At 34.9% G+C, this 22,324-nt stretch overlaps 1 protein-coding gene across 1 annotated transcript in view; it reads right to left on the reverse strand.

Annotated features, from left to right (window-relative positions):
* Positions 1-7,280: 7,280 nt before the first annotated feature.
* The window catches only part of LOC132553873 (palmitoyltransferase ZDHHC8-like), a 29,835-nt gene continuing 14,791 nt past the window's right edge, over positions 7,281-22,324 (reverse strand). The window contains exons 3-8 of the mRNA XM_060218153.1: positions 22,063-22,220; positions 21,463-21,635; positions 20,748-20,850; positions 20,064-20,155; positions 19,510-19,654; positions 7,281-9,904 (exon numbers count right to left, since the gene is read on the reverse strand). Coding sequence (XP_060074136.1) covers positions 8,744-9,904; positions 19,510-19,654; positions 20,064-20,155; positions 20,748-20,850; positions 21,463-21,635; positions 22,063-22,220 — 1,832 coding nt within the window. The 3' untranslated portion in view covers positions 7,281-8,743. The remainder of the gene's footprint in view (positions 9,905-19,509; positions 19,655-20,063; positions 20,156-20,747; positions 20,851-21,462; positions 21,636-22,062; positions 22,221-22,324) is intronic.

Genomic DNA, 22,324 nt, shown 5'->3' on the forward strand with positions numbered 1-22,324 from the left:
GTGAATTGATACGATTTATAGAATAGAATAACAATGGAAATTATAAATGGAAGTCGATCTCGTCAGTCAGTGACGACATTTTCTGTGTGACGGATTTTACATCCTAATCTGGACGGTCAGATTGATGTTGTCTGTTTGTTGTAAAATTACGTGTTTGACAATACAATTTGATAGTTTTGTATAGCAACTGATCATTTTTTCGTGAAAGTCTAAAGTCCAACAGCTTCTGACACAGTATAATGATACCGAAGTGAAATCGACTGGTAGTCAGTTTCATTACCTAGGAAACATCTTGATTGATTAATTTCTACACCGACCGAATCACTGTAAATTATAGTGTACAGTCTCATATACGACGATATTGCGTATAAATGATACATAGGTGAACGAAACACAGAACGTCAATATCACATTTAAATCTATAATGTTACTTGTCCTTGGTTGTGTGAACGTTATACTACATTTTATTGTCATTGTGTGTGAAATTTATGATGCATTTTATTGTCCTTGTGTGTTGAAGTGTACCGATCTGGGGTTAGCAGGAAAGCACGGATGCCCTGCAGGAACATCAAAGATGCATGACTTTTTTTTAACGTGTAACAAAAACCAGTGACTTAATACACAGAAATATCAGAGAAGGATCCGGATTGCGGACCGGATATCATTAGTGATCCAATACATTACATTTGTGAAATTTATGATGCACTTTATTGTCCTTGTGTGTGAACGTTATAATACATTTATTGTCCTTGTGTGTGAACGTTATAATACATTTATTGTCCTCGAGTGTGAACGTTATAATACATTTATTGTCATTGTGTGTAAACATTATAACACATATATTGTCCTTGTGTGTAAACATTATAATACATTTATTGTCCTTGTGTGTGAACGTTATAATACATTTTATTGTCCTTGTGTGTGTAATACATTTTATTGTCCTTGTGTGTGAATGTTATAATACATTTATTGTCATTGTGTGTGAACGTTATAATACATTTATTGTCCTTGTGTGTGAACGTTATAATACATTTTATTGTCATTGTGTGTAAACATTATAATACATTTATTGTCCTTGTGTGTGAACGTTATAATACATTTATTGTCCTTGTGTGTGTAATACATTTTATTGTCATTGTGTGTAAACATTATAATACATTTATTGTCCTTGTGTGTAAACATTATAATACATTTATTGTCCTTGTGTGTAAACATTATAATACATTTATTGTCCTTGTGTGTGAACGTTATAATACATTTATTGTCCTTGTGTGTGAACGTTATAATACATTTATTGTCATTGTGTGTGAACGTTATAATACATTTTATTGTCCTTGTGTGTGAACATTATAATACATTTTATTGTCCTCGTGTGTGAACGTTATAATACATTTATTGTCCTTGTGTGTGAACGTTATAATACATTTATTGTCCTTGTGTGTGAACGTTATAATACATTTATTGTCCTTGTGTGTGAACGTTATAATACATTTATTGTCCTCGTGTGTGAACGTTACAATACATTTATTGTCCTTGTGTGTGAACGTTATAATACATTTATTGTCCTCGTGTGTGAACGTTACAATACATTTTATTGTCCTCGTGTGTGAACGTTACAATACATTTATTGTCCTTGTGTGTGAACGTTATAATACATTTATTGTCCTTGTGTGTGAACGTTATAATACATTTATTGTCCTTGTGTGTGAACGTTATAATACATTTATTGTCATTGTGTGTGAACGTTACAATACATTTATTGTCATTGTGTGTGAACGTTATAATACATTTATTGTCATTGTGTGTGAACGTTACAATACATTTATTGTCATTGTGTGTGAATGTTATAATACATTTATTGTCATTGTGTGTGAACGTTATAATACATTTATTGTCCTTGTGTGTGTAATACATTTTATTGTCCTTGTGTGTGAACGTTGTAATACATTTTATTGTCATTGTGTGAACGTCACAAAGTAGTTGTAATGGTTCAAAATTGTCATTGTGTGTGAAACAATTGTGTGTCTCATTTTTTTTGTTGTCATTGTGTGTAGCCAAGTTGTGTGAACGTCACGAAGTAGTTGTAATGGTTCAAAAATTGAAACAATTCTCATTTTTTTTGTCGGTTGTAGCCAAGTTTTCTTGGTCTTATTGTATAGAACATAGTTTTAGTTATTTATGGTGGTGCAATAGTTGTATAGGAAAACCTGTACAAATTATCACATTTTTGTTATTTCTACCAAAATGAGACAATTTTTTAATAACCATCGAGTTCCTGGTTTCATAGAAGAATACAAACTGCATGATATCATTCAAAGAGGAAACAACAAGAATAATAATTGTGTAAAAAACATAATATTTTATTTATTTTACTGGAATGTCTAAAACTCTATACGATCACAATGGTTCTTACATTCCATCTACAGCACTGAAAAGAAACATTGACAAATACAGGACTTTGTGATACATCTTGGCCCAGGAAGGACTGGTAAGTCCCAAGGCCATATAAAACCTGGCCAAGTAGGGCTTAATTTTTTCATATGAGTATGAAGCTCTTTAAAGCCAGTTTAGTCCTAGCTAAAGGAGAACTCACATGGTGGAGAGATAAAACTTCACCAAAGTATAGGTATGGTAGTAATAGTAAGATAAAACACAGCTTATGTCAGATATAATTTTCATACAGAATGGGAACATGTAGACTGGAGATTCCCATATATTGGTGAGATTCAACTCGGCCCATCTAAACTTGACTTTTCTTTCATATCATGAACTAATCTTACCACATTAAAGACTAAAGTTTCCCATCAAAAAGTGAAATAAACCTCCATTTATTTAAGAAAGAGGTTTCCCATCAAAATGGTGAAATAAGCCTCCACCCATTACAGGCCAGAGTTTTTCCACCAAAATGATGAAATAAGCCTTCACATATTAAAGGCCAGAGTTTTCCATCCAATGGGTGAAACATTCCTTCTTACCCCATTAAAGGCCAGAGTTTTCCATCCAATGGGTGAAACATTCCCTCTTACCCCATTAAAGGCCAGAGTTTCCCAACCAAAATGAAGAAATAAGTCTCTGTCCATTAAAGGCCAGAATTTCCCAACCAACTGGTAAAATATACCTCAACCCATTAAAGATGGGCGTATCAGATGGTCCTTCATGCAGATAGCACAAATTAATATGCCAACAAGCTTCTTGTATCACATGTTTGTTAACAATAAATTTGGTTTTAAAAGAGAGTGAATCAACAAAGAAATAAAAAAATGTTATGATTTTCAAAATTTTAAAATACATTGTCATACAAAACTCAATTGTTATACAAAACTCAATATTTGTAATTTCAACATTGGGTAGGTTTAGTGTTTAAAAGCAAAACTTGCTATTAAAAATAACTGCACTTTGGCGCATGACCGGCAAGCTCGCTTCCTTTGATAATAATTCAGATAAATGAGAGTCATTTCAAATGCATGAATTACAAACACATTTTATCACATTTAACCTCCATGGATATGCATTATCTACTGATATAAACCCAGTCAGAGCAAAACCTGCTGACATAATAGCTGGAGGCATAATATCAAACTAGGGTTAGTACTTGTTACTGGTATAATATGAATCATAACGATGTCCAGTAATGGAAAGAAACTCTATCACTGTGTAAACAGACACTTGTGACATTGACACATATTCCCAAATAGACAGTTAACCAACAGTTGTAACTGTTGACAGATATTCTCCCAATCGACAGTTATCAAACAGTTGTAACTGTAGACAGATATTCTCCCATAGACAGTTATCTGACAGTTGTAACTGTTGACAGATATTCTCCCAATCGACAGTTATCCAACAGTTGTAACTGCAGACAGATATTCTCCCAATCGACAGTTATCCAACAGTTGTAACTGTAGACAGATATTCTCCCAATCGACAGTTATCCAACAGTTGTAACTGTAGACAGATATTCTCCCAATCGACAGTTATCCAACAGTTGTAACTGTTGACAGATATTCTCCCCATCGACAGTTATCCAACAGTTGTAACTGTTGACAGTTATTCTCCCAATCGACAGTTATCCAACAGTTGTAACTGTTGACAGATATTCTCCCCATCGACAGTTATCCAACAGTTGTAACTGTTGACAGTTATTCTCCCAATCGACAGTTATCTGACAGTTGTAACTGTTGACAGTTATTCTCCCCATCGACAGTTATCCAGCAGTTGTAACTGTAGACAGATATTCTCCCAATCATCAGTTATCAAACAGCTGTAACTGTTGACAGATATTCTCCCAATCATCAGTTATCAAACAGCTGTAACTGTTGACAGATATTCTCCCAATCGACAGTTATCTGACAGTTGTAACTGTAGACAGATAATCTCCCAATCGACAGTTATCCAACAGTTGTAACTGTAGACAGATATTCTCCCAATCGACAGTTATCAAACAGTTGTAACTGTTGACAGATATTCTCCCATAGACAGTTATCAAACAGTTGTAACTGTTGACAGATATTCTCCCATAGACAGTTATCCAACAGTTGTAACTGTAGACAGATATTCTCCCAATCGACAGTTATCTGACAGTTGTAACTGTAGACAGATATTCTCCCAATCAACAGTTATCCAACAGTTGTAACTGTAGACAGATATTCTCCCAATCGACAGTTATCCAACAGTTGTAACTGTTGACAGATATTCTCCCAATCGACAGTTATCTGACAGTTGTAACTGTAGACAGATATTCTCCCAATCGACAGTTATCTGACAGTTGTAACTGTAGACAGATATTCTCCCAATCGACAGTTATCCAACAGTTGTAACTGTAGACAGATATTCTCCCAATCGACAGTTACTCAACAATTAACTATTGACAGATACTTCTCATTAGCCATTTCTCTGACAGTTATGATTGTTGACAGATATTCCTCGTTAGCCAGTTCTCGGAGTGATGACTGCTCAGGGAAATACATTTGTTTTATTTTTTGTATATATGAAACAAGTAATCAACCATTTACAATATTTAAATTCTAATGTCTGAGTTTAAAAATGGACTCCATAAACGGTGATTTGGCTGATTTTAGACAATAAATGTAGGATGAAAATCTCTTGTAAAGTAAAGAGAAACTACTCAGTAAACCAATACAACATGACATAATACACTGTCTAGAAGTATTGCAATCTACTCCAAATTATTGCACTTTAAAGTAATGAATGGTGTTGACGGCTTAAACCTTCGTGTGAACGTAGCCCTATGGAGGTGTGTGTATAGAGGATGATATCTCAAGCACCAAGCAACAGACATTTATCCTGTTTTTCAATTACTAAATTATGATGAGAAGTTTTAATTAATATATTTGTCTTTTAATACCTACAGAGATGAAGAAATAAATCAAAGTGACCACACAACTACTTTATAGAACAGAACTCGGTGAAACTGCTTATAAGCATGTACAGGTAGATAGGCATCTTAAATTGTTTTTTAAATATCTTACTTTTGTATTTAAGTTAAGCAGTTTACAGAAGCAAATTACAAATGGTATGGTTGAAGGTCACTAACATTGAAGCAGGAAGAACCCTATGGTTGATTTTACATCAGACACAAGGGCTGGAAGAGATCATTTACCAAGTTCTAATTTCCTTTCTTAAATTTCTAAATAAATTATTAAAACACAATACATATCATCAGAAAAAAAACATAAGAAAACAACATAAAATTAAATAGTCATGCCCTTGTTTCACACATGTTAAAGGTAAAGATATCTTGTACAATAAATTGTCTGATAAATAAGATAAAATGTGCAGAAAATGATACATATGTCAAGGTAGTGAAACAATGAACACTCCAAGAGTTACCCTGCTTAGAGAGGATGTGAAATTAGAAAATTGACAAGGAATCTATCTATTTGAAGTAGTTACCCAGACATACATATACTGACAATTATTCACATTTCATCTCCTTCATGGGACTTTCAGATTTCTAAGAAACATTGTCATCTCACAAACTTTTCATTTACTCATAAAATCAACGATATGTGTAACCTGACTTCCGAAACACATCCTTACCATAGACCCCTTTCATGTCAATGACATTAATTGTGTCCATTTACGTTGCTGTAGAGAAAAATCCACCATAAGGTGCTAATAATTCTTATAAAATACTCCAGTTTCTAAACTGAACTATATAATTAATCCAATGTATATAATTAAACCTGCTATTAATTAGGACCTTATCAACAGGACATCCCATAAAAAAGTACTGTGACAAAATTTTATGACTTGTCACGCTCAACATAACCCAAACTTACGTGCCACATGTTACTAATCAGGAAATAATGCAGAGTACTTTACACACATTAACATAGAATGGTTTTGATCAATCTGCAGTATTTAACTCTTGTTTTCCAAGAAGTTGGTGCCTGAGAGCTTGCTACAAAATGTAAGACCATTGACAAAGAATTTGTCCTGGGAAAGAAGATTCTCTTCTCATAAATAGCATAAGATAAACTAGTAAGCATGTGAACTTTGTATGTCCGATAAATAAAAAAAAGCATAAAACTTTGGTCATCAAATAAAAGCTAGTGAAAACTGAGGGAAAGTTACAGGTAAAGCTTCAGTGACTACAGATACACTTCCTGAATCACATTGTGATATAACTCGTAAACTTAAACGTACATGCACACTACATCATATTTGGCACTGGTGCTAGGGATTCACTAACATCATTGGGTTAGTCTGTATGTACAATAGCATACCAATCAAGGTCACAATGTCATGGTTTGAAATATAGTCTGACTAGAATGACCTGTCACATAAAATTTAGAATATTTTAGTTGTATTTAATCAAATGTTTTCCTTTATTCTGAAAGACACTTAGGATACTTTAGCCTGTAAAACATGTATATATAAATGACCATTCTTTAAGAAGAGATGGTCTCGCTATCAACCAGATCAGTATGATAATGGAAGGTGAACAGGACATGTCGATCTTGTCAGACTATAACCAGAAAACACAAATATTGAACCAGAGGCAGATTTGACCCATTCATTTCTGTAGTCTTATAAGACATCTACATGCAAACTTATTTCCTATTAAGTTTTACTTACCAGTAATATACTATAACCTGGACGTAGATTTAGTCACAGACCTGATTATATTGTGTGATTAGTATCATTATATCATCAAGTTCATATCTGTACCTCAAACTGGTTAATTAAATATGAATGAAAAAAATTATCATAAAATCATTAATATATTAAAAAAAATCATTAGTAAATTTGTGACATTAAAATTTGTAAGATTTTTTTTCATTTTGAATCGCATTCTTTCAAATAATAATAACAATTAAAAAAAAATCATAAAATATTTCGATATAGGCCAACTTTTAAGAAAGTTAATTAAAAGACAAAATTATTTTAAACTTGCTATAGTTGCTCTCTACCATATTTCTCTTTGTGACAGTTATCAAGAATCTGCGGGGACATATAATTTTTTCTGTTCTACAGCTTTTCCTTATTAATTTGCAACATCATATAAACATAGTATTTAGAAAAGGATTTAATTAACTGTAAGTGTAGTGTTATCTTATCTAAATAGTTCTGGATAGCATGAGGTGGACCTTCCACATGATGTTCAGTTAGGTAACCACAAGCTAATACAAGGAGACCCCACCTCAAAATGACCCTTCTGTGGGGCATAAATGCAGCGAACACATATGTTTAGGTCATTCCAAACTTGGGTATTATCAGAAGCAGAGCGTTATTAGGGACTATCTTGAGGGTAAATACTGGTACAGCACAAAGAAACATACCATTTATTTAAAAGCCTTTTAAAAACATAACCCTTAAAAATGCATGCCTATGAATATATGTGTTTGAAGAGACATCTACCTGCCTGTTTCACAGAAGGAAATCAGAAAATATAGGCTGAAGTCAGACATGAAATCTGTAAGCTATGTTTTATGTACTCCAGGGCTATCTTAACACTAGGCAGAAATCAAGTTACAATGAGGGTGAAAGAAAAAAAAAAAACTCTGGGCAAATATTTCCCTGAATAACTTTTAGTACATGATAATGTAACACTTTAAAACCTAAATGAGGAAATCCAGCCTAAAATTCCAAAGTAATACATACTTATACTGAAACAATTATCTCTCTGAACAACAATGATAATCTTAACAAGATAAAATTTAGAGTCTATCAATATCTACATGATTGTCAAACAGACAAATTAGAAAATATTTCTGTCGAGTGACTAGATAAAAAATGTTTCAGAATCTCGGAATTTTCTATATCCAATTGTTTAAGAATTGTGATTATTGAGATTCCTGTCACACTAAACTGTTCTGTACATTTCATCCTGGATTACCATACAAGTCCGAGTAACGACTGGTCCAAGATTTACACACAAATATACTGCATTATACATTTTCATCACATTGGTTCTTCAATAATTTACATAAATTTTCCCTGACGTAGGAAAACATTGCACATAAACACACACACATAAAAACCCTTGTGTTATATCTCACACACTCACTTACTGTATATATATCAAGGATGAAGAAAAAAAAAAAAAAAACCAAAAAATATTAATGTGGAAGGATTCATTAACACATCATTTGGTACACAAATGGACCAATGATGTTGTCTCTAGATTTTTGAAATGAAAAATCAAACAGACAGGAAGGTCCACCAATCACAACAGTTGGTACAAATTGCCTTAGTGTCATTAATTAATTTTTTTTTATCACACTGACACTTCAAAGCTCGAGTCATAGAGACTCTTTTTCTTTTCATCCCGACTTCTGTCTCTGCCCCTTGGATGTCCCTGGCCAGGAGGGACTGACCGCCCCTGAAGAGGGACTGACCTGCCTGGGCGGGAAAGTCTTTCGCTGCCTCCACTGGCTGTATTTGAATGGGAACTATTGGAGAAAGCAGTACTTTGAGGTGGTGTTTTTTGTATGTGTTGTTGCTGTTTTTCTTTTTGTTCTACAATTTCACTCATTTCTAAAGCTTTTACAAAAGACATTGGGCGTCTGGAATTGGCCCTATAATCATCGTCAGGAAAATAGGCCTCTGCACCCTGGGCTGGCAGTGTCCGAGATTTGGGCACTGAGGGTTGTTGCGAAGAGTATGACCGATTGTGATCAGAGGGAAGGGCTTCATAGGAACGTTTGGCCCGTGTATCCGAACTTGTCTGATGTGATGCAGTATAAGGTCGCCCTGTAGAGATATTATCAGATCTACTGTGTGGTACTCGCTCACGGCCACGCGGAGTGTCCTGATCACCACTAGTGTAGCCATTGTTTTTGTATGAGCGAGCGCTGTAACCTGTGGGAGGGTACTGCGGAGCTGAAACACTTGATTTAGGGGCAGCAGATGACCCAGCCCTTAGCTGGGCTGGGTAGGATTGAGAACTGCTTAGTTGGTACTGAGAATCTCCAGGATGTTTCTGCTGTGTTTCATAAGCTGGGAAGCGCGATCCTTCATTCCGTTGACCTTTGCTGGTGTTCTGCCGGCCATTGGATATGTAAGGAGCACGCTCAGATCCCGGACTGTTCAGAGCATGTCTAGGTGGGAGTGCTTTGTCCAATGGTGAGGTAGCAATAAGAGATTCTTCAGGTGTTGCCATGGGTGCCTTTGACATTCCACGACGCCCTCTCTGTGGAGATGTTCGGTCATAATAGTTCCGTGGTTTGGGAGACCCACGCTGTGCATTGTGATTGGTATGATTGGCATGAAGCGTTGCACCCACAGATGTTGGCTGAGATTGCAGCGTGGACACAGACTGTTGAGAAGTGTCAAAAAGATTTGTGTAAGAGTCTGAGCGGATTTGTGCCCCCAGACTTGTCTGGCTGTCCATGCTCTGTGAGTCTTCATCATCCAGTAGGAGAGTGGTGAGAGGGGCCTGGGGGAAGGAACGCACACAACACATTATAGTTACCTACATACCTCTAATTTATTCCCCAAAAACTACCCACAACTGCAATACCACAGCTTTCTGTAAACCTGTAAGTGTAATACTGGAAGGGTTCCTGTGGCATGAAGAGGTACGCTAATCAGCCGTGCGTAACAGGAGCAGGCATTCTATAAATAGGCTAAGCCATGACACCTGGGCAGGTATGATGCCACACTATATTTGTGAGTGGGCAGGCAGGTGGTTGACATGCCTACACTACCAGAATGGCCGGTGTGCTATACCACTGTGGTAACACCCTGGAATGCAGAAGAAAAATACCAGGCCGTTAGTGAAGGAGGTACCTATTGCTAGGGGAGACAACTGCTGCTAATTTCATTTCCAGCTGTTACTGTTAAACAGTTAAACATAATTACATTTGTAAGTAGCGTTTTTGCATCGTTTAGTTTGTACCACTACATACAAATCAATGTATAAAGAAAGCACAGAACACAAACTTTTTCTTGTACAACAAAATCAAGTTGAAGAGAGACTGAATTCTTATGCTTCAGCAGTTGTCTTCCAAGGGAAATAAAATAAAAAGTGAAAGGGAAATTGATGTAAATGATAAAGTACAGTGAAAGGCATCAAAGCATAGTAAATCTACACAGTGGTACAACCTGGCATCTCTCATCACAGTGAAACATTGTCACAAATAATAACCTCATCAAATCTTACTAAGTTAGATCCGTGTTTATAGTGCAACTTTACAAAGTGGATAGTGCTGATATCAAGAATGTTAAAAACTATCCATAATGGGATAAAAATACCGAAAACTTAGCGGGAAAATAACTTCAACAGAAAACATGGAGGAAAAATTTCCTCTCCAAAACATTAGTTTGTCTTTATAATTATAAATTCTGAAAATGACACTTTAGAACATATGTCATCAAATGTTTATTCATATTTATACAAAAGAATAAAAAAACTTTTTAGCAGTTTCTGTATCACAATTTTGTACAATTCTTTTCCATTGATACAATCTGACTTGTAGACCAGTCAGTCTTGTGGAATCTTTAAAGCAATGAAGTGAGGATAAATTACAGGAGATTTTACCAGGTTATACTTCTCTTCTACAGCATATTCAACTCTAGCAGATGACAATGTCGGATAACAACCATCATTCTACTGGTAAAAGCCTGGACACTGTTTTATGACTAATACGATGATGTTCCCCCACAAATTATAGTTAAAGGAACTTAATGGTTGTTACCTTGCATTGTCATCTTTTCTGTTATTGACTAGCGAAGCATGCATATACAGGTGAAACACAAATGATATACCCATTCGTGGGGTTAAGACATGCCCTATAGGAGCATCCATTTTGTAGTCTCATCCTATCAAGGCTTGAATAGAAGAGAGCCTGGTGTACAGTACAGTCTATTTAGATATTCCAGAGTTCATTATCCTGACTTTGCTGAGGCCTATCAAAATGATCAAGGTTTAAACACAAATCAATTATCCCGACTTTAATTTTCCTGTCTTTATGTCCGATAAAGATGTTTAAGGTTGAAAAGAAATCAAATATCCTGACTTTTTAGTTGCCAATAAAAATGTTCAAGGTTTAATAGAAATTAGTTATCCTGCTTGTGACTTAGGCTTACTAAAATGTTCAAGGTTAAACAGGAATTAATTATCCTGACTTTCACTCATTCCACTCCTGTGGTCAATCAAAATATTAAAAGTTTTTGTAAGAATTTTACCGACTTTAATTGAGACCTAATAAAATAAGCCAGGTTTTAAATTCTGTGGTAATGGTTCGAACAGAGACCCAATGAATATCATAACTTTGGAGAAAATCACTTCACACAACACAGTTACTTGGTTCTGCTTGTTTTAACAATGCTTACTTTCTTCAAATTGTTTGACTGAAGGGAGGTAATTCTGATTTACTTCCTCTTCAGTTGTTAGGGTAAGAGTTGTCTCTTATAGAAAAAGGTTCTATTTTTCCCAGGTTTACCAAAAGGTTGAACAATTATTTTTACAGTAATATCTTTTTTAAGGTTTCAAAATTGCTTTTTAAATATAGGTATACTTAAACTTCATGTTTAATTTTCAGATTTCAGACTTACCATGTAAGATCATTATCAACAATTAAGCTCATGTTTGATCTTACTCTGAATTTCCTCATTATTAAAGAGTATTTCAGAAGTTGGTGTAATTTTGTTCCTATAGAGCATGTCGTGTGTATAGTTTAAGTTGTGAAGTGATGGTATACAGGTGAAAGTATCATGTAATGGTTGAATTTGATTTATACAGTCTAATGTGACTATATCAAGTCATAATTTCACAAACATGCACTGAAGTACATACACAGAGCTTTAAAACCTGTCATAGCTCTGGATAAGTTATTTGGTGCAGCTATGAAGGTATTTAAAGTAAACTACCAACATAAAATAACATGCTGACTTGAAAAACCAAATTATGAATTTGGTAATCTGTCTTAATTACTACAAATTGTCATTAAAACGCCTGGTTTGAGTTACAAAGACCACAGATCTACCCTTTTTTTTTATAAACCATGAATTATAATGTTATGAATTAATGTATTATAGCAAAGCATGACAACAAACTGAGGGCTTCACTAATGTCTCCCTGACCTAAACCAATGATGATGGTTAAGCGAGTTACATTAGCATTTGCATGTATTAATACTGCCACCAGAATGAAGCAATAGGTTAGCTTAAGACACCAAGGCAAACCTGACACAAATTATCTCCCTTTATTTTAGTACGAAATTCCATCTTTAGTGGCTATAAAGTTAGTTTGTTACAAGATCACATTATACAACACTAAAAGCAACATATAGCAAAGTCCAGGACTATTTTGTAATATTATTGTCACAATAGAGTTTATAGTGTATTCTAATATATCCTGACATATCATGTGACAAGAAACTACAGCAAGAGTGATGGCAGCAGATCACTTGCCTTCACTTATGAGTTGTATGTGAAAGTTCAGATAGGTTTGAAAATTATCCTCTACTGTAAATTTTTCATGAAAAAAAAAAAGAAGCCAAATGGGAAAATTTAACAAAAGATTAAGAAATTTGTCAATTCATTAAAAACTGATTGAAACAGGAACCAATATCAAAATGACAGCTGCATTAGTCAACATTTTTGGAGCTGTAATTCCTTACAAATTTTGGAATCTTGGATAACTATTATCAATAACGACACTTCACCCAGACTTTCTGGGGTGTGGTAGGAAGTGGTAGGTTCAATTTGTTGTAAGTAAATCTACCTGGTTTCTGGAGTCAGCACTACACACACCAAGCAGACAATGAGTATACTAACAAATACAAGCTTCAGAAGTGCTAAAATTGACAGTAGACATTTACACATTGCAGCCCTTCATTTGTACCTCTTCACACAGGGATTGACCAGTACGTATATCCAACAGCAAAAAGTATATTCCAAACTCCTTATTCAACTTTGTATTATAGTGTATACTTGGTTTGAGTTTCCACTGATTTTCTAAAAATTTGCACCTAAACAATGAACAGAAAACTAGACTGATTCATTAACAAATGGATATGGTCATACTAAATTAGAAACAACTAATATTGTAAGTACTATCAGAGCCCTCTACTGGTGATCTAGTGTAGGAACTTCATCCTAAGTAAGGACTGCAAGCAGTAATACTTTTGGAGGAGGATTTAGTAAGTCACTAAGGCAACACCTGTTTTTTGATGGCTAAGTTAGTCGCTAGGACAGGGGTAATTGTTCGAGGGTAGAGTATGTCACTGGGACAGAACTCATTGTTAAATGGGCCCAGTAAGTGATTCGGACATGACAAATTGTTGGTATGCCAAGTTAGTCACTGGGCCAGGACCTAGGTGGGCAGAGTAAATCACTTGAACAGGATTTATCATTGGAAAACAGAGTTAGACTGAGCAAATTGTAGGAGGGCAGAGTTAGTCCCTGGAACAGAACCAATTGTAGGAGGGCAGAGTTAGTCCCTGGAACAGAACCAATTGTAGGAGGGCAGAGTTAGTCCCTGGAACAGAACCAATTGTAGGAGGGCAGAGTTAGTCACTGGAACAGAACCAATTGTAGGAGGGCAGAGTTAGTCCCTGGAACAGAACCAATTGTAGGAGGGCAGAGTTAGTCCCTGGAACAGAACCAATTGTAGGAGGGCAGAGTTAGTCACTGGAACAGAACCAATTGTAGGAGGGCAGAGTTAGTCCCTGGAACAGAACCAATTGTAGGAGGGCAGAGTTAGTCCCTGGAACAGAACCAATTGTAGGAGGGCAGAGTTAGTCCCTGGAACAGAACCAATTGTAGGAGGGCAGAGTTAGTCCCTGGAACAGAACCAATTGTAGGAGGGCAGAGTTAGTCCCTGGAACAGAACCAATTGTAGGAGGGCAGAGTTAGTCCCTGGAACAGAACCAATTGTAGGAGGGCAGAGTTAGTCCCTGGAACAGAACCAATTGTAGGAGGGCAGAGTTAGTCCCTGGAACAGAACCAATTGTAGGAGGGCAGAGTTAGTCCCTGGAACAGAACCAATTGTAGGAGGGCAGAGTTAGTCCCTGGAACAGAACCAATTGTAGGAGGGCAGAGTTAGTCCCTGGAACAGAACCAATTGTAGGAGGGCAGAGTTAGTCACTGGAACAGAACCAATTGTAGGAGGGCAGAGTTAGTCACTGGAATAGGACTTACAGCTGGCGGTAACAGTAAGTTACTGAGGGGAAACTTCTTGTTTGAGGAAAAAGTCACTGGGGCAGGATACTGATGGAGGACAGAGTTAGTGTTAGGGACAGAACTTATCACTGAAGGGCACAGAAAGTCAACAGGACAAGGCTAATTGATGGAGAGGGCAGATTTGGTCACTGTGGTAGGTCCTTGGACCAGGACTTATTTTTGTACAGCAGAATTAGTCACTCGGCCAGGACTTAACATTGAATTGTTGAGTTAGTTACTGAAGTAGGGAATATTTTTGGAGGGCAGTTAGTCACTGGGGTAGGATTTATTGTTGGATGGTAAATTAATTGGAAAGACTTGATGGAGAACAGAATAGAGAAGTTAATCACAACAGCAAGCTTTACTACTAGAGAAGGCAGAGTTCTTAACTGGGATAAGTCTATTTTTGGTGGGCAGAGTTTGTCAACTGGGATAAACTGGGGTAAATAATCTATTGTAGGTGGGCAGAGTTGGTTACCTGGAGTAAATCTATTGTAGGTGGGCAAAGTTTGTCAACTGGGGTAAACTGGGGTAAATCTATTGTAGGCGGGCAGAGGTTGTCAACTGGGGTAAAATGGGGTAAACTGGGGTAAATCTATTGTAGGCGGGCAGAGGTTGTCAACTGGGGTAAATCTACTGTTGGTGAGCAGAGTTTGTCAACTGGGGTAAACTGGGGTAAATCTATTGTAGGTGGGCAGAGTTGGTTACCTGAGGTAAGTCTAATGTTAGTGGGCAAAATTTGGTACTGAATCAGGACTTATTATTGGGAGGGCATAGGTAATCACTGGAGCTGGAATTATTGTTGGAGAAGAGATATACTTGGTTTCTGTAGTGAAGTTAGTGATCTATGGCAGACTATGATGAAGGACTACTGGATGACAGATGATTTCACAGACCCTGGACAGTTCAGACACATGATAAGCACCTGGGAGTGTGATAACAGTGTAGTCTGTACACAATCACACTACCGGGAGCACAACAACAGTATACCTCTGGAAGTACAAAAAGTATATGATTAAGCTCTGTGTATGCATTCATAATCCTCCAATTAGTCAGCATGCTGAAGTTGACACTGAAATGGATGTCACACAGAAACGGGTCAAAATTTCCCTTAACACTGTGTGAAAAACATTTCAGGTCAAATCATTCTACATAAAGATATATTTATGTCCTGTTTAAACAAGGAAAATATGCTGAAAAGAATTGTAATAAATACTCCACAGGTACTCAACATTATGAAATCAAACTGTAAAGAAAGGAAAAAAATGAATTATATAAAATATTAAAATATACACTCAAAATGTCAAAAGGTCAAAAGGAACAATCTATGATGCATATGAAATTTCACAAAAACAATTTTACATAATCAAAGAAAGAGGTCAAAATTGCTATCCATGATACAGGCAAAATAGAAAAAAAGACACATGCATGAATAAGACTGGAGACAAATGTAGCTAGCAGAGCCTGCAGTACTTTGGAGGGTAGAACTGTAACTGCAGAGTAGACAGAGAGATGGAAATGAAGAGTCTAACTCAGTCAGTCAATTCTACTTAAATAGGTACACTAACACTATCAATCCTACACTTCCTCTTCATTTATCTTCAAAACCCCAATTTTAAGGCAAATAATATATTTTCTACTCCTTTTTTGTATGTGTACTAAGGTATATGATTAAAAGGGATCAATTGGTTTAACAATATGATAAAATTCATCAATATATCACCCTTGGTTTGGCTAATTTCTTTTCTACATAAATCTACCATAAGACCTGATTATGAGTTCAAGATGAATGTGATCAAATTGATGTACACAAGTCATATACATAACAGTATTGGTATTCAGTCCAGGAAATTGAATTATGAAATAGTTGTGAGGGTTTAAACTATAAAGAAAAAGAACGAACTATGATGAGAATCAGTTTGTAAAAATGTACTTTGTCTCTAAGGCAATAAATCTTTTTTTGAGGCAAAATATGTATGGGTAACAAATGTAAGACAAATTTATGTCCTTGAGTGGTCTTATTTTCAGAATTTTTAAATTGAATTTAAATTTGTATCCTTGAGTGATTTTTTTTTAGAATTTCTAAAATTGAATTTATCGATACCACCGACCCCTTAAGTCTCTAATATTCTGCTTAGATATACAAAGATATGGAGTAACTCCCATCAGTGACCTACTGTAGAATGACATGACTTTTGAGTAATGGAAATGAAATCAGGACACACTGCAAATAAAGATGAGAATACTGAGTTAAATTTGAACATCTGTGTACCAAACATTATTGTAATGTCACCACAGCACCAGACCTACTATTGAACACTTACAGTACAACACCAGATTTACCATTACAATACTAAGAATAAATTTTATGAAAATCATTGATTGCAAAATTGCATAATGTAATTTTTGACAACTTTAAAAACCTTACTGGCTCCAAAACTGGCCAGGAATGTTAAGACAATCAGATCATTAGTAAAGGAGGTCATCTGGTGCAGCGCTGGCCATCACTATCTGTAGAAACAGCTACAAACTTATACCATGTATTCTTTCTAATACTATATCACAACAACTCACACTAATTACCATAACATTAAATTTATCAATTCAATTTTTAAAAGTGACCTTTATTGAAAACAGTGCCAATCTGTTCATAAAATGTGTGTACAATACAATAAGAGTTTCATGTAGCTGTCTCTAGAACATATATGTCAACATATCATGTTTAAACAATCCTAGTCTCTAGATATCACAAATATATGTAACCCACGTCAACTCAAGTGTTAATACATACACCAAAACGTAATCAGATTGTCATGTTGGTGATACAACCTTCCCAATAAAACTGATAAATTCAATGTAAATCATTTGGTGACAGACCATATCTTGACAATGAACAGGACATAAATGACTTATTCTTTTGTCACTTTTTGAAATAATCTTTAAAATGGGTGTGACTTGAAATAAGAAAACCCTTATCTACACCAGAGAAAGAGAAAGCTGTATTTAAAGGGACCCAAATTATTCCGTTTTCGTGTTCACAGAAAATAAAATTACACACTACGGAAACCATAATAACATTTATTGACAATTTTCTGGATGACGTTTTACTGCCTGTTTTCAATTATGCTATTATGAGAGTTATAAAGACTATGCAAGTTTTGTATATCAATATATTAATGTTCAGGGATTTTTATGATTTTTCTTCTTCCTTGATATCAGATATAACTTCCCTCACGTATATCTGAATCAAAAAGCAACCTTATTTACAGACAATTCTTTTTATGACCTCGTAAATATCAAAGGAACTTTTTGTTGTGTAGCAGTAATTCACTATAGAACTGCTGGAGAAATTGTGCCACTACATATATCTTGGGAGGTGTACACAGGAATTCTAGAAGTATAAGATGGGAACAGGAAGTTCATCAAATATGATACAAAATACGATAAAATGTTATAAGCTCTGAAAATTACTGGTTATAATTTTAACTTTTGTATCATAAATAGTTACAAAAAATTCATCATTTTTAAAACATATATTTAGTTTAGGCAGGAGTTATATATTTTAGGCTTCCTTAAATGCTCTGCAAAAGTAACAAGAAAATACAGAAGGCTTAGAAATGTTTTAATTACTGTGAGGCAAATGTGGCATTCTAAAATCATTGTATTAGAGGCAGACAGAGAGCTAGTTAGAGAGCTTAGGAGGGCATGGTTAGTTACAGATCAATGAAGAGTTGCAACCTAAGGGAGGTCACTCTGTAATATTAGACCTCACCCTGTATAGTTCATTAATCAACAGTGTCCAATATGCTACACCTCCTTTCTTCCCTTTAAATTTCATTAAAAATAAAACACCATCATTTCAAACATTAGGAGTTGTCTAAATCTGAAGATCTGATAGAAATAAAAATTAAAAATGTTATGTCTTCAAAATGTCTTAATTTCAATGAAATCTTCATTTTTATTAAAAAATTTGAATAAATGAATATGCAGGGTGTGCTTGTTGGACACCCCTGATTAGACCTGGTAGTCATCTTACCTGATTCCAAATCTAGTTATATCAGAAACTGATCTATCTCTTCTCTACCCTGCCAGAACCAATAACCACCACAGGGATATTATTGATTATTGAGAACGTACATACAACTTCATACACCACTCTTCAGTTTTATTGCAGCAGAACATTTTGAAATGAAAGTTTACTGTAAATCACTTACATTTTGCGAATACTTTATTTTGTTAACTTCCCGCTTTCAGACATTAGAGAAGACATAATTTCATGAACACTGATCTAGGAATGACTTTAAATTCGCTCAATATCTGCTATTAGAAACCCAGACTCTACAAGACTCCTATATAACTAATGAACTCAATATGGAAGCCATCCAGAGTGATTTTCGTACAAATATTCACCAGCACTGTAAATTTCCAGTTCTCTCTCCACACAAAAATTAATCCTATACAAAATATAAGTGATTTACAGAAATCAAGAGTCAACTGTCAGTTATACACAGCAGAGTCTACATTCTCCTCAAAATTTAAATGATTTAAGCTTGACTTTTTTTTTTTTCCTAGATTGCTACCTAGAAGTGGGAAATTTTTTTTAATATATTGCATTAAAAAGCAAAGTATGTGAATACATCTTTGGTGTAGATAAACGTTTTCTAATATTCTTTTCCTTTCAAATTCAAACTACGCATAATAGTAAAAGGCAGTAAAGCACAAGATCCATATTAAACTTGACAGCAAATCAACAGTAAGTATTTAAAATGCCCAATTATCTGGACCAGATTCTCTGAAGGGAATATATTGACACATGGAATGGGGATTTATCAACTTTTTAAAGGGAACTTGTGTATATAACCTTTGTGCACTTACATTTCGGTTGACGACAGCTGTATTACGTTTGATGCCATTGGTATTAGCGTCAGTGTAAAGTTTGACATCTTTGTCTGCAGCCTGATACACCACTTTTGCAGAGTCTATCTGAACTGTCCTCGTCTTAGGCACATAGGACACCAGTCTACAAACCAGTTAGGTGTGTTAACATGCTGTAACAGTCTATAAAATACTTGACTATTGGATTCTGTTTATGTACTTTTACCATAATATTTAGATGATATTCTACATCAGTATGGTTTAGTTTTTCCTCAATAAATCTCATTTCCAAAATCAATTTTGAATATATTTAACTCTGAATAAAGGACAGGTTATGACATATCAGGTGATTACAGCCTTTTTTTATAATTTGAGTAAGTTCTGATTACTTTAATGACCAATACTGAGTTTGATCTGACCTGTTCCTACTTTGTTTCATGTAAGGATAGAATTTATTTATCATCCATGCCTTTCGAAGGATTGACTCAACCAATCGCATGCAAGGTCAAAGGTCATTCGACCATGACCCAAACCTTGACCTTACTTGTACCTACCTGGGCCACCGTGGCCCACACAGGGTATATTTACAATTATCAGAGCACCCTCGAGTAAATGGATTGTGGCCACCTTTAAACTTTCCTGTCACCTGTCACAAAAAAAAAAAAATAATAATAATAAAGCTTCACTGCAAGATATGTAATGCTGAAGAAAGACTGCCCTTGTATGAAATTCTAAGAAAGGCTAATTGAGAGAAAAAGTTAAAAACCAGTGACAAAACCTTATTGCTATGGAGCCTTATCATGATTATTATAAGCAGAGTTAAGTGAGATAATCTACACCATTTCAATATGTATGTCAAAATGCAAGTGTTCACAAAACTTTGACCGAACAAGAGCTGTTATCAAAGGATTCATTCTGAACTTTAACCTTGAGATGAGTCAAGCTACTAATGATACAGTTTATTATATAAGCAGTTATCTATTATGAACTTCAACCTTGTGATGAAGAGTTGAATTACTAATGATACAATTTATTTGATATGTGGTTTATTCATATGAACTTTGACCTTGATATGAAGATCCTGGTGATACCACACAAGTACATTATTAATCATTATTTTTTTTCACTCTTGATAATACTAAACGCTCTGGAAGAAAATCATATGGCAAAATAAGTAGAAAGTTTCCCGATAATATGTTAATTTGTTGTTTGATACAAAAAGCAGAAAATATACACACCTGTTCATTTGTTGTTCTTCCACGAGATACCAAAACAAGATGGAACCCTGTGAGGCCCCCCACAGGGACTAATAATAAACCAATAATTATCATATCGATCATACTGATAAATCAACGTTAAGGAAATAGTCTTGTACTGTTAGAATAATGTGTTATATAATTCACTTCCTATACCTGTACTGTGAAAAACATTTGCCCTTTGAAATATCCTTAAACTTTCTTACCCATATTTAATTATGTTCCTTACAATAATGACAATATATTGGATTCCTTTCAATGATGTCAACTCTCATGTTCATGTTCAAAAAATTGTTATTTTATTACCTGAAACTTTTTTAGAATGAAGATGTTTTATGTAAATAAGTAAGGCATACCTTAAAGAGACATCCCAGTAAAAAACATTATTTTTAATGATTGTGTTCTATGTACTTCCATTTAAGTTTTTATGCTATCCTAATGTGCAAAGTCAATGTCTGAAGTCCAACTGGACAATTCAATTTGGGAAAATCCCTCTAAAATTTAGGGCCGTTAGCATCATATGACAGTTTTGAGAATGAGGCAATTCATTTATACACATGAACGCAAGATGCAATAATAATAAAGAATAGAAAAAAAAGACGTTTTACCGTGCGTTTTACTGTGTTGTCACTTTAAATACGTACTACATAATATGTACATACATACATGTAAAAAAATATACTTTTAAAAAGGATACGCTACTATACATCCAACGTTGCTTAAGTTATTTTTGTGATTTAAAATGTAAAGAAGACTCAATGAAAATATACTGATCATATGAATAAATAGTGAGCCTAAAAACAAGAAGAAATATCGGTAGTTTCTCCGTCCTATGCAGTTGTTCACCCATGGGCAGTGATGATCAAATGTCTGAAACAAGACCAAAAATAATATTCATAAAAATCTTGGTGAAAATGTGAACAAGAATTAACAAGATCATAAATTGATTTGCTTGTACATCTTATCATCTAATAGATTTAACCAATTAAAACTTGCCAGAATAAAACCAAATTTATATTATAATCTGTAATATCGTCACATTAATTCTTCCGATCAACATATGACGGAAGATATTTAAGTGTGGTCCTAACTCTTTACACTGCATTGGAACATCATATCCTTATGTATAACTATATGATTCCTGATGCATGCATGTTATGACTTCCATATCAATACAATAATGTCAAAAAAATTCACTTAAATCAAAATTTCTTTTCCAGGTTTTTCCCTTTGTGGTAAAATGATCACAAGAAAGCCTCTTTGACCCATATATGTATTTATGATCTTTCAAACTCACCTCTATACATTTATTACACACGCTACAATGAGAGCACCTCGGAGGTCGGTAGAACTGACAGGTTGTACACCATTTCATGCGTACAGTGATTCCTTTTATTTCTACGTTTTTGTACAATGGTGTACGGAAGTCATCATCTCTAGCTTCATCTTCATGTGCTGCAATTAAAAGTAAATAAATGTCATTTTTATTGAATTAATAAGGACATCACAAGTTTCTGTTTTAAGGCCAAAATTTTGATGTTTTTCCTCACACTCATGAC

This window comes from Ylistrum balloti, unplaced genomic scaffold, assembly GCF_031769215.1.
Source record: "Ylistrum balloti isolate Yb309-2 unplaced genomic scaffold, AGI_CSIRO_Ybal_v1 Utg370362, whole genome shotgun sequence".
Taxonomy (NCBI): domain Eukaryota; kingdom Metazoa; phylum Mollusca; class Bivalvia; order Pectinida; family Pectinidae; genus Ylistrum; species Ylistrum balloti.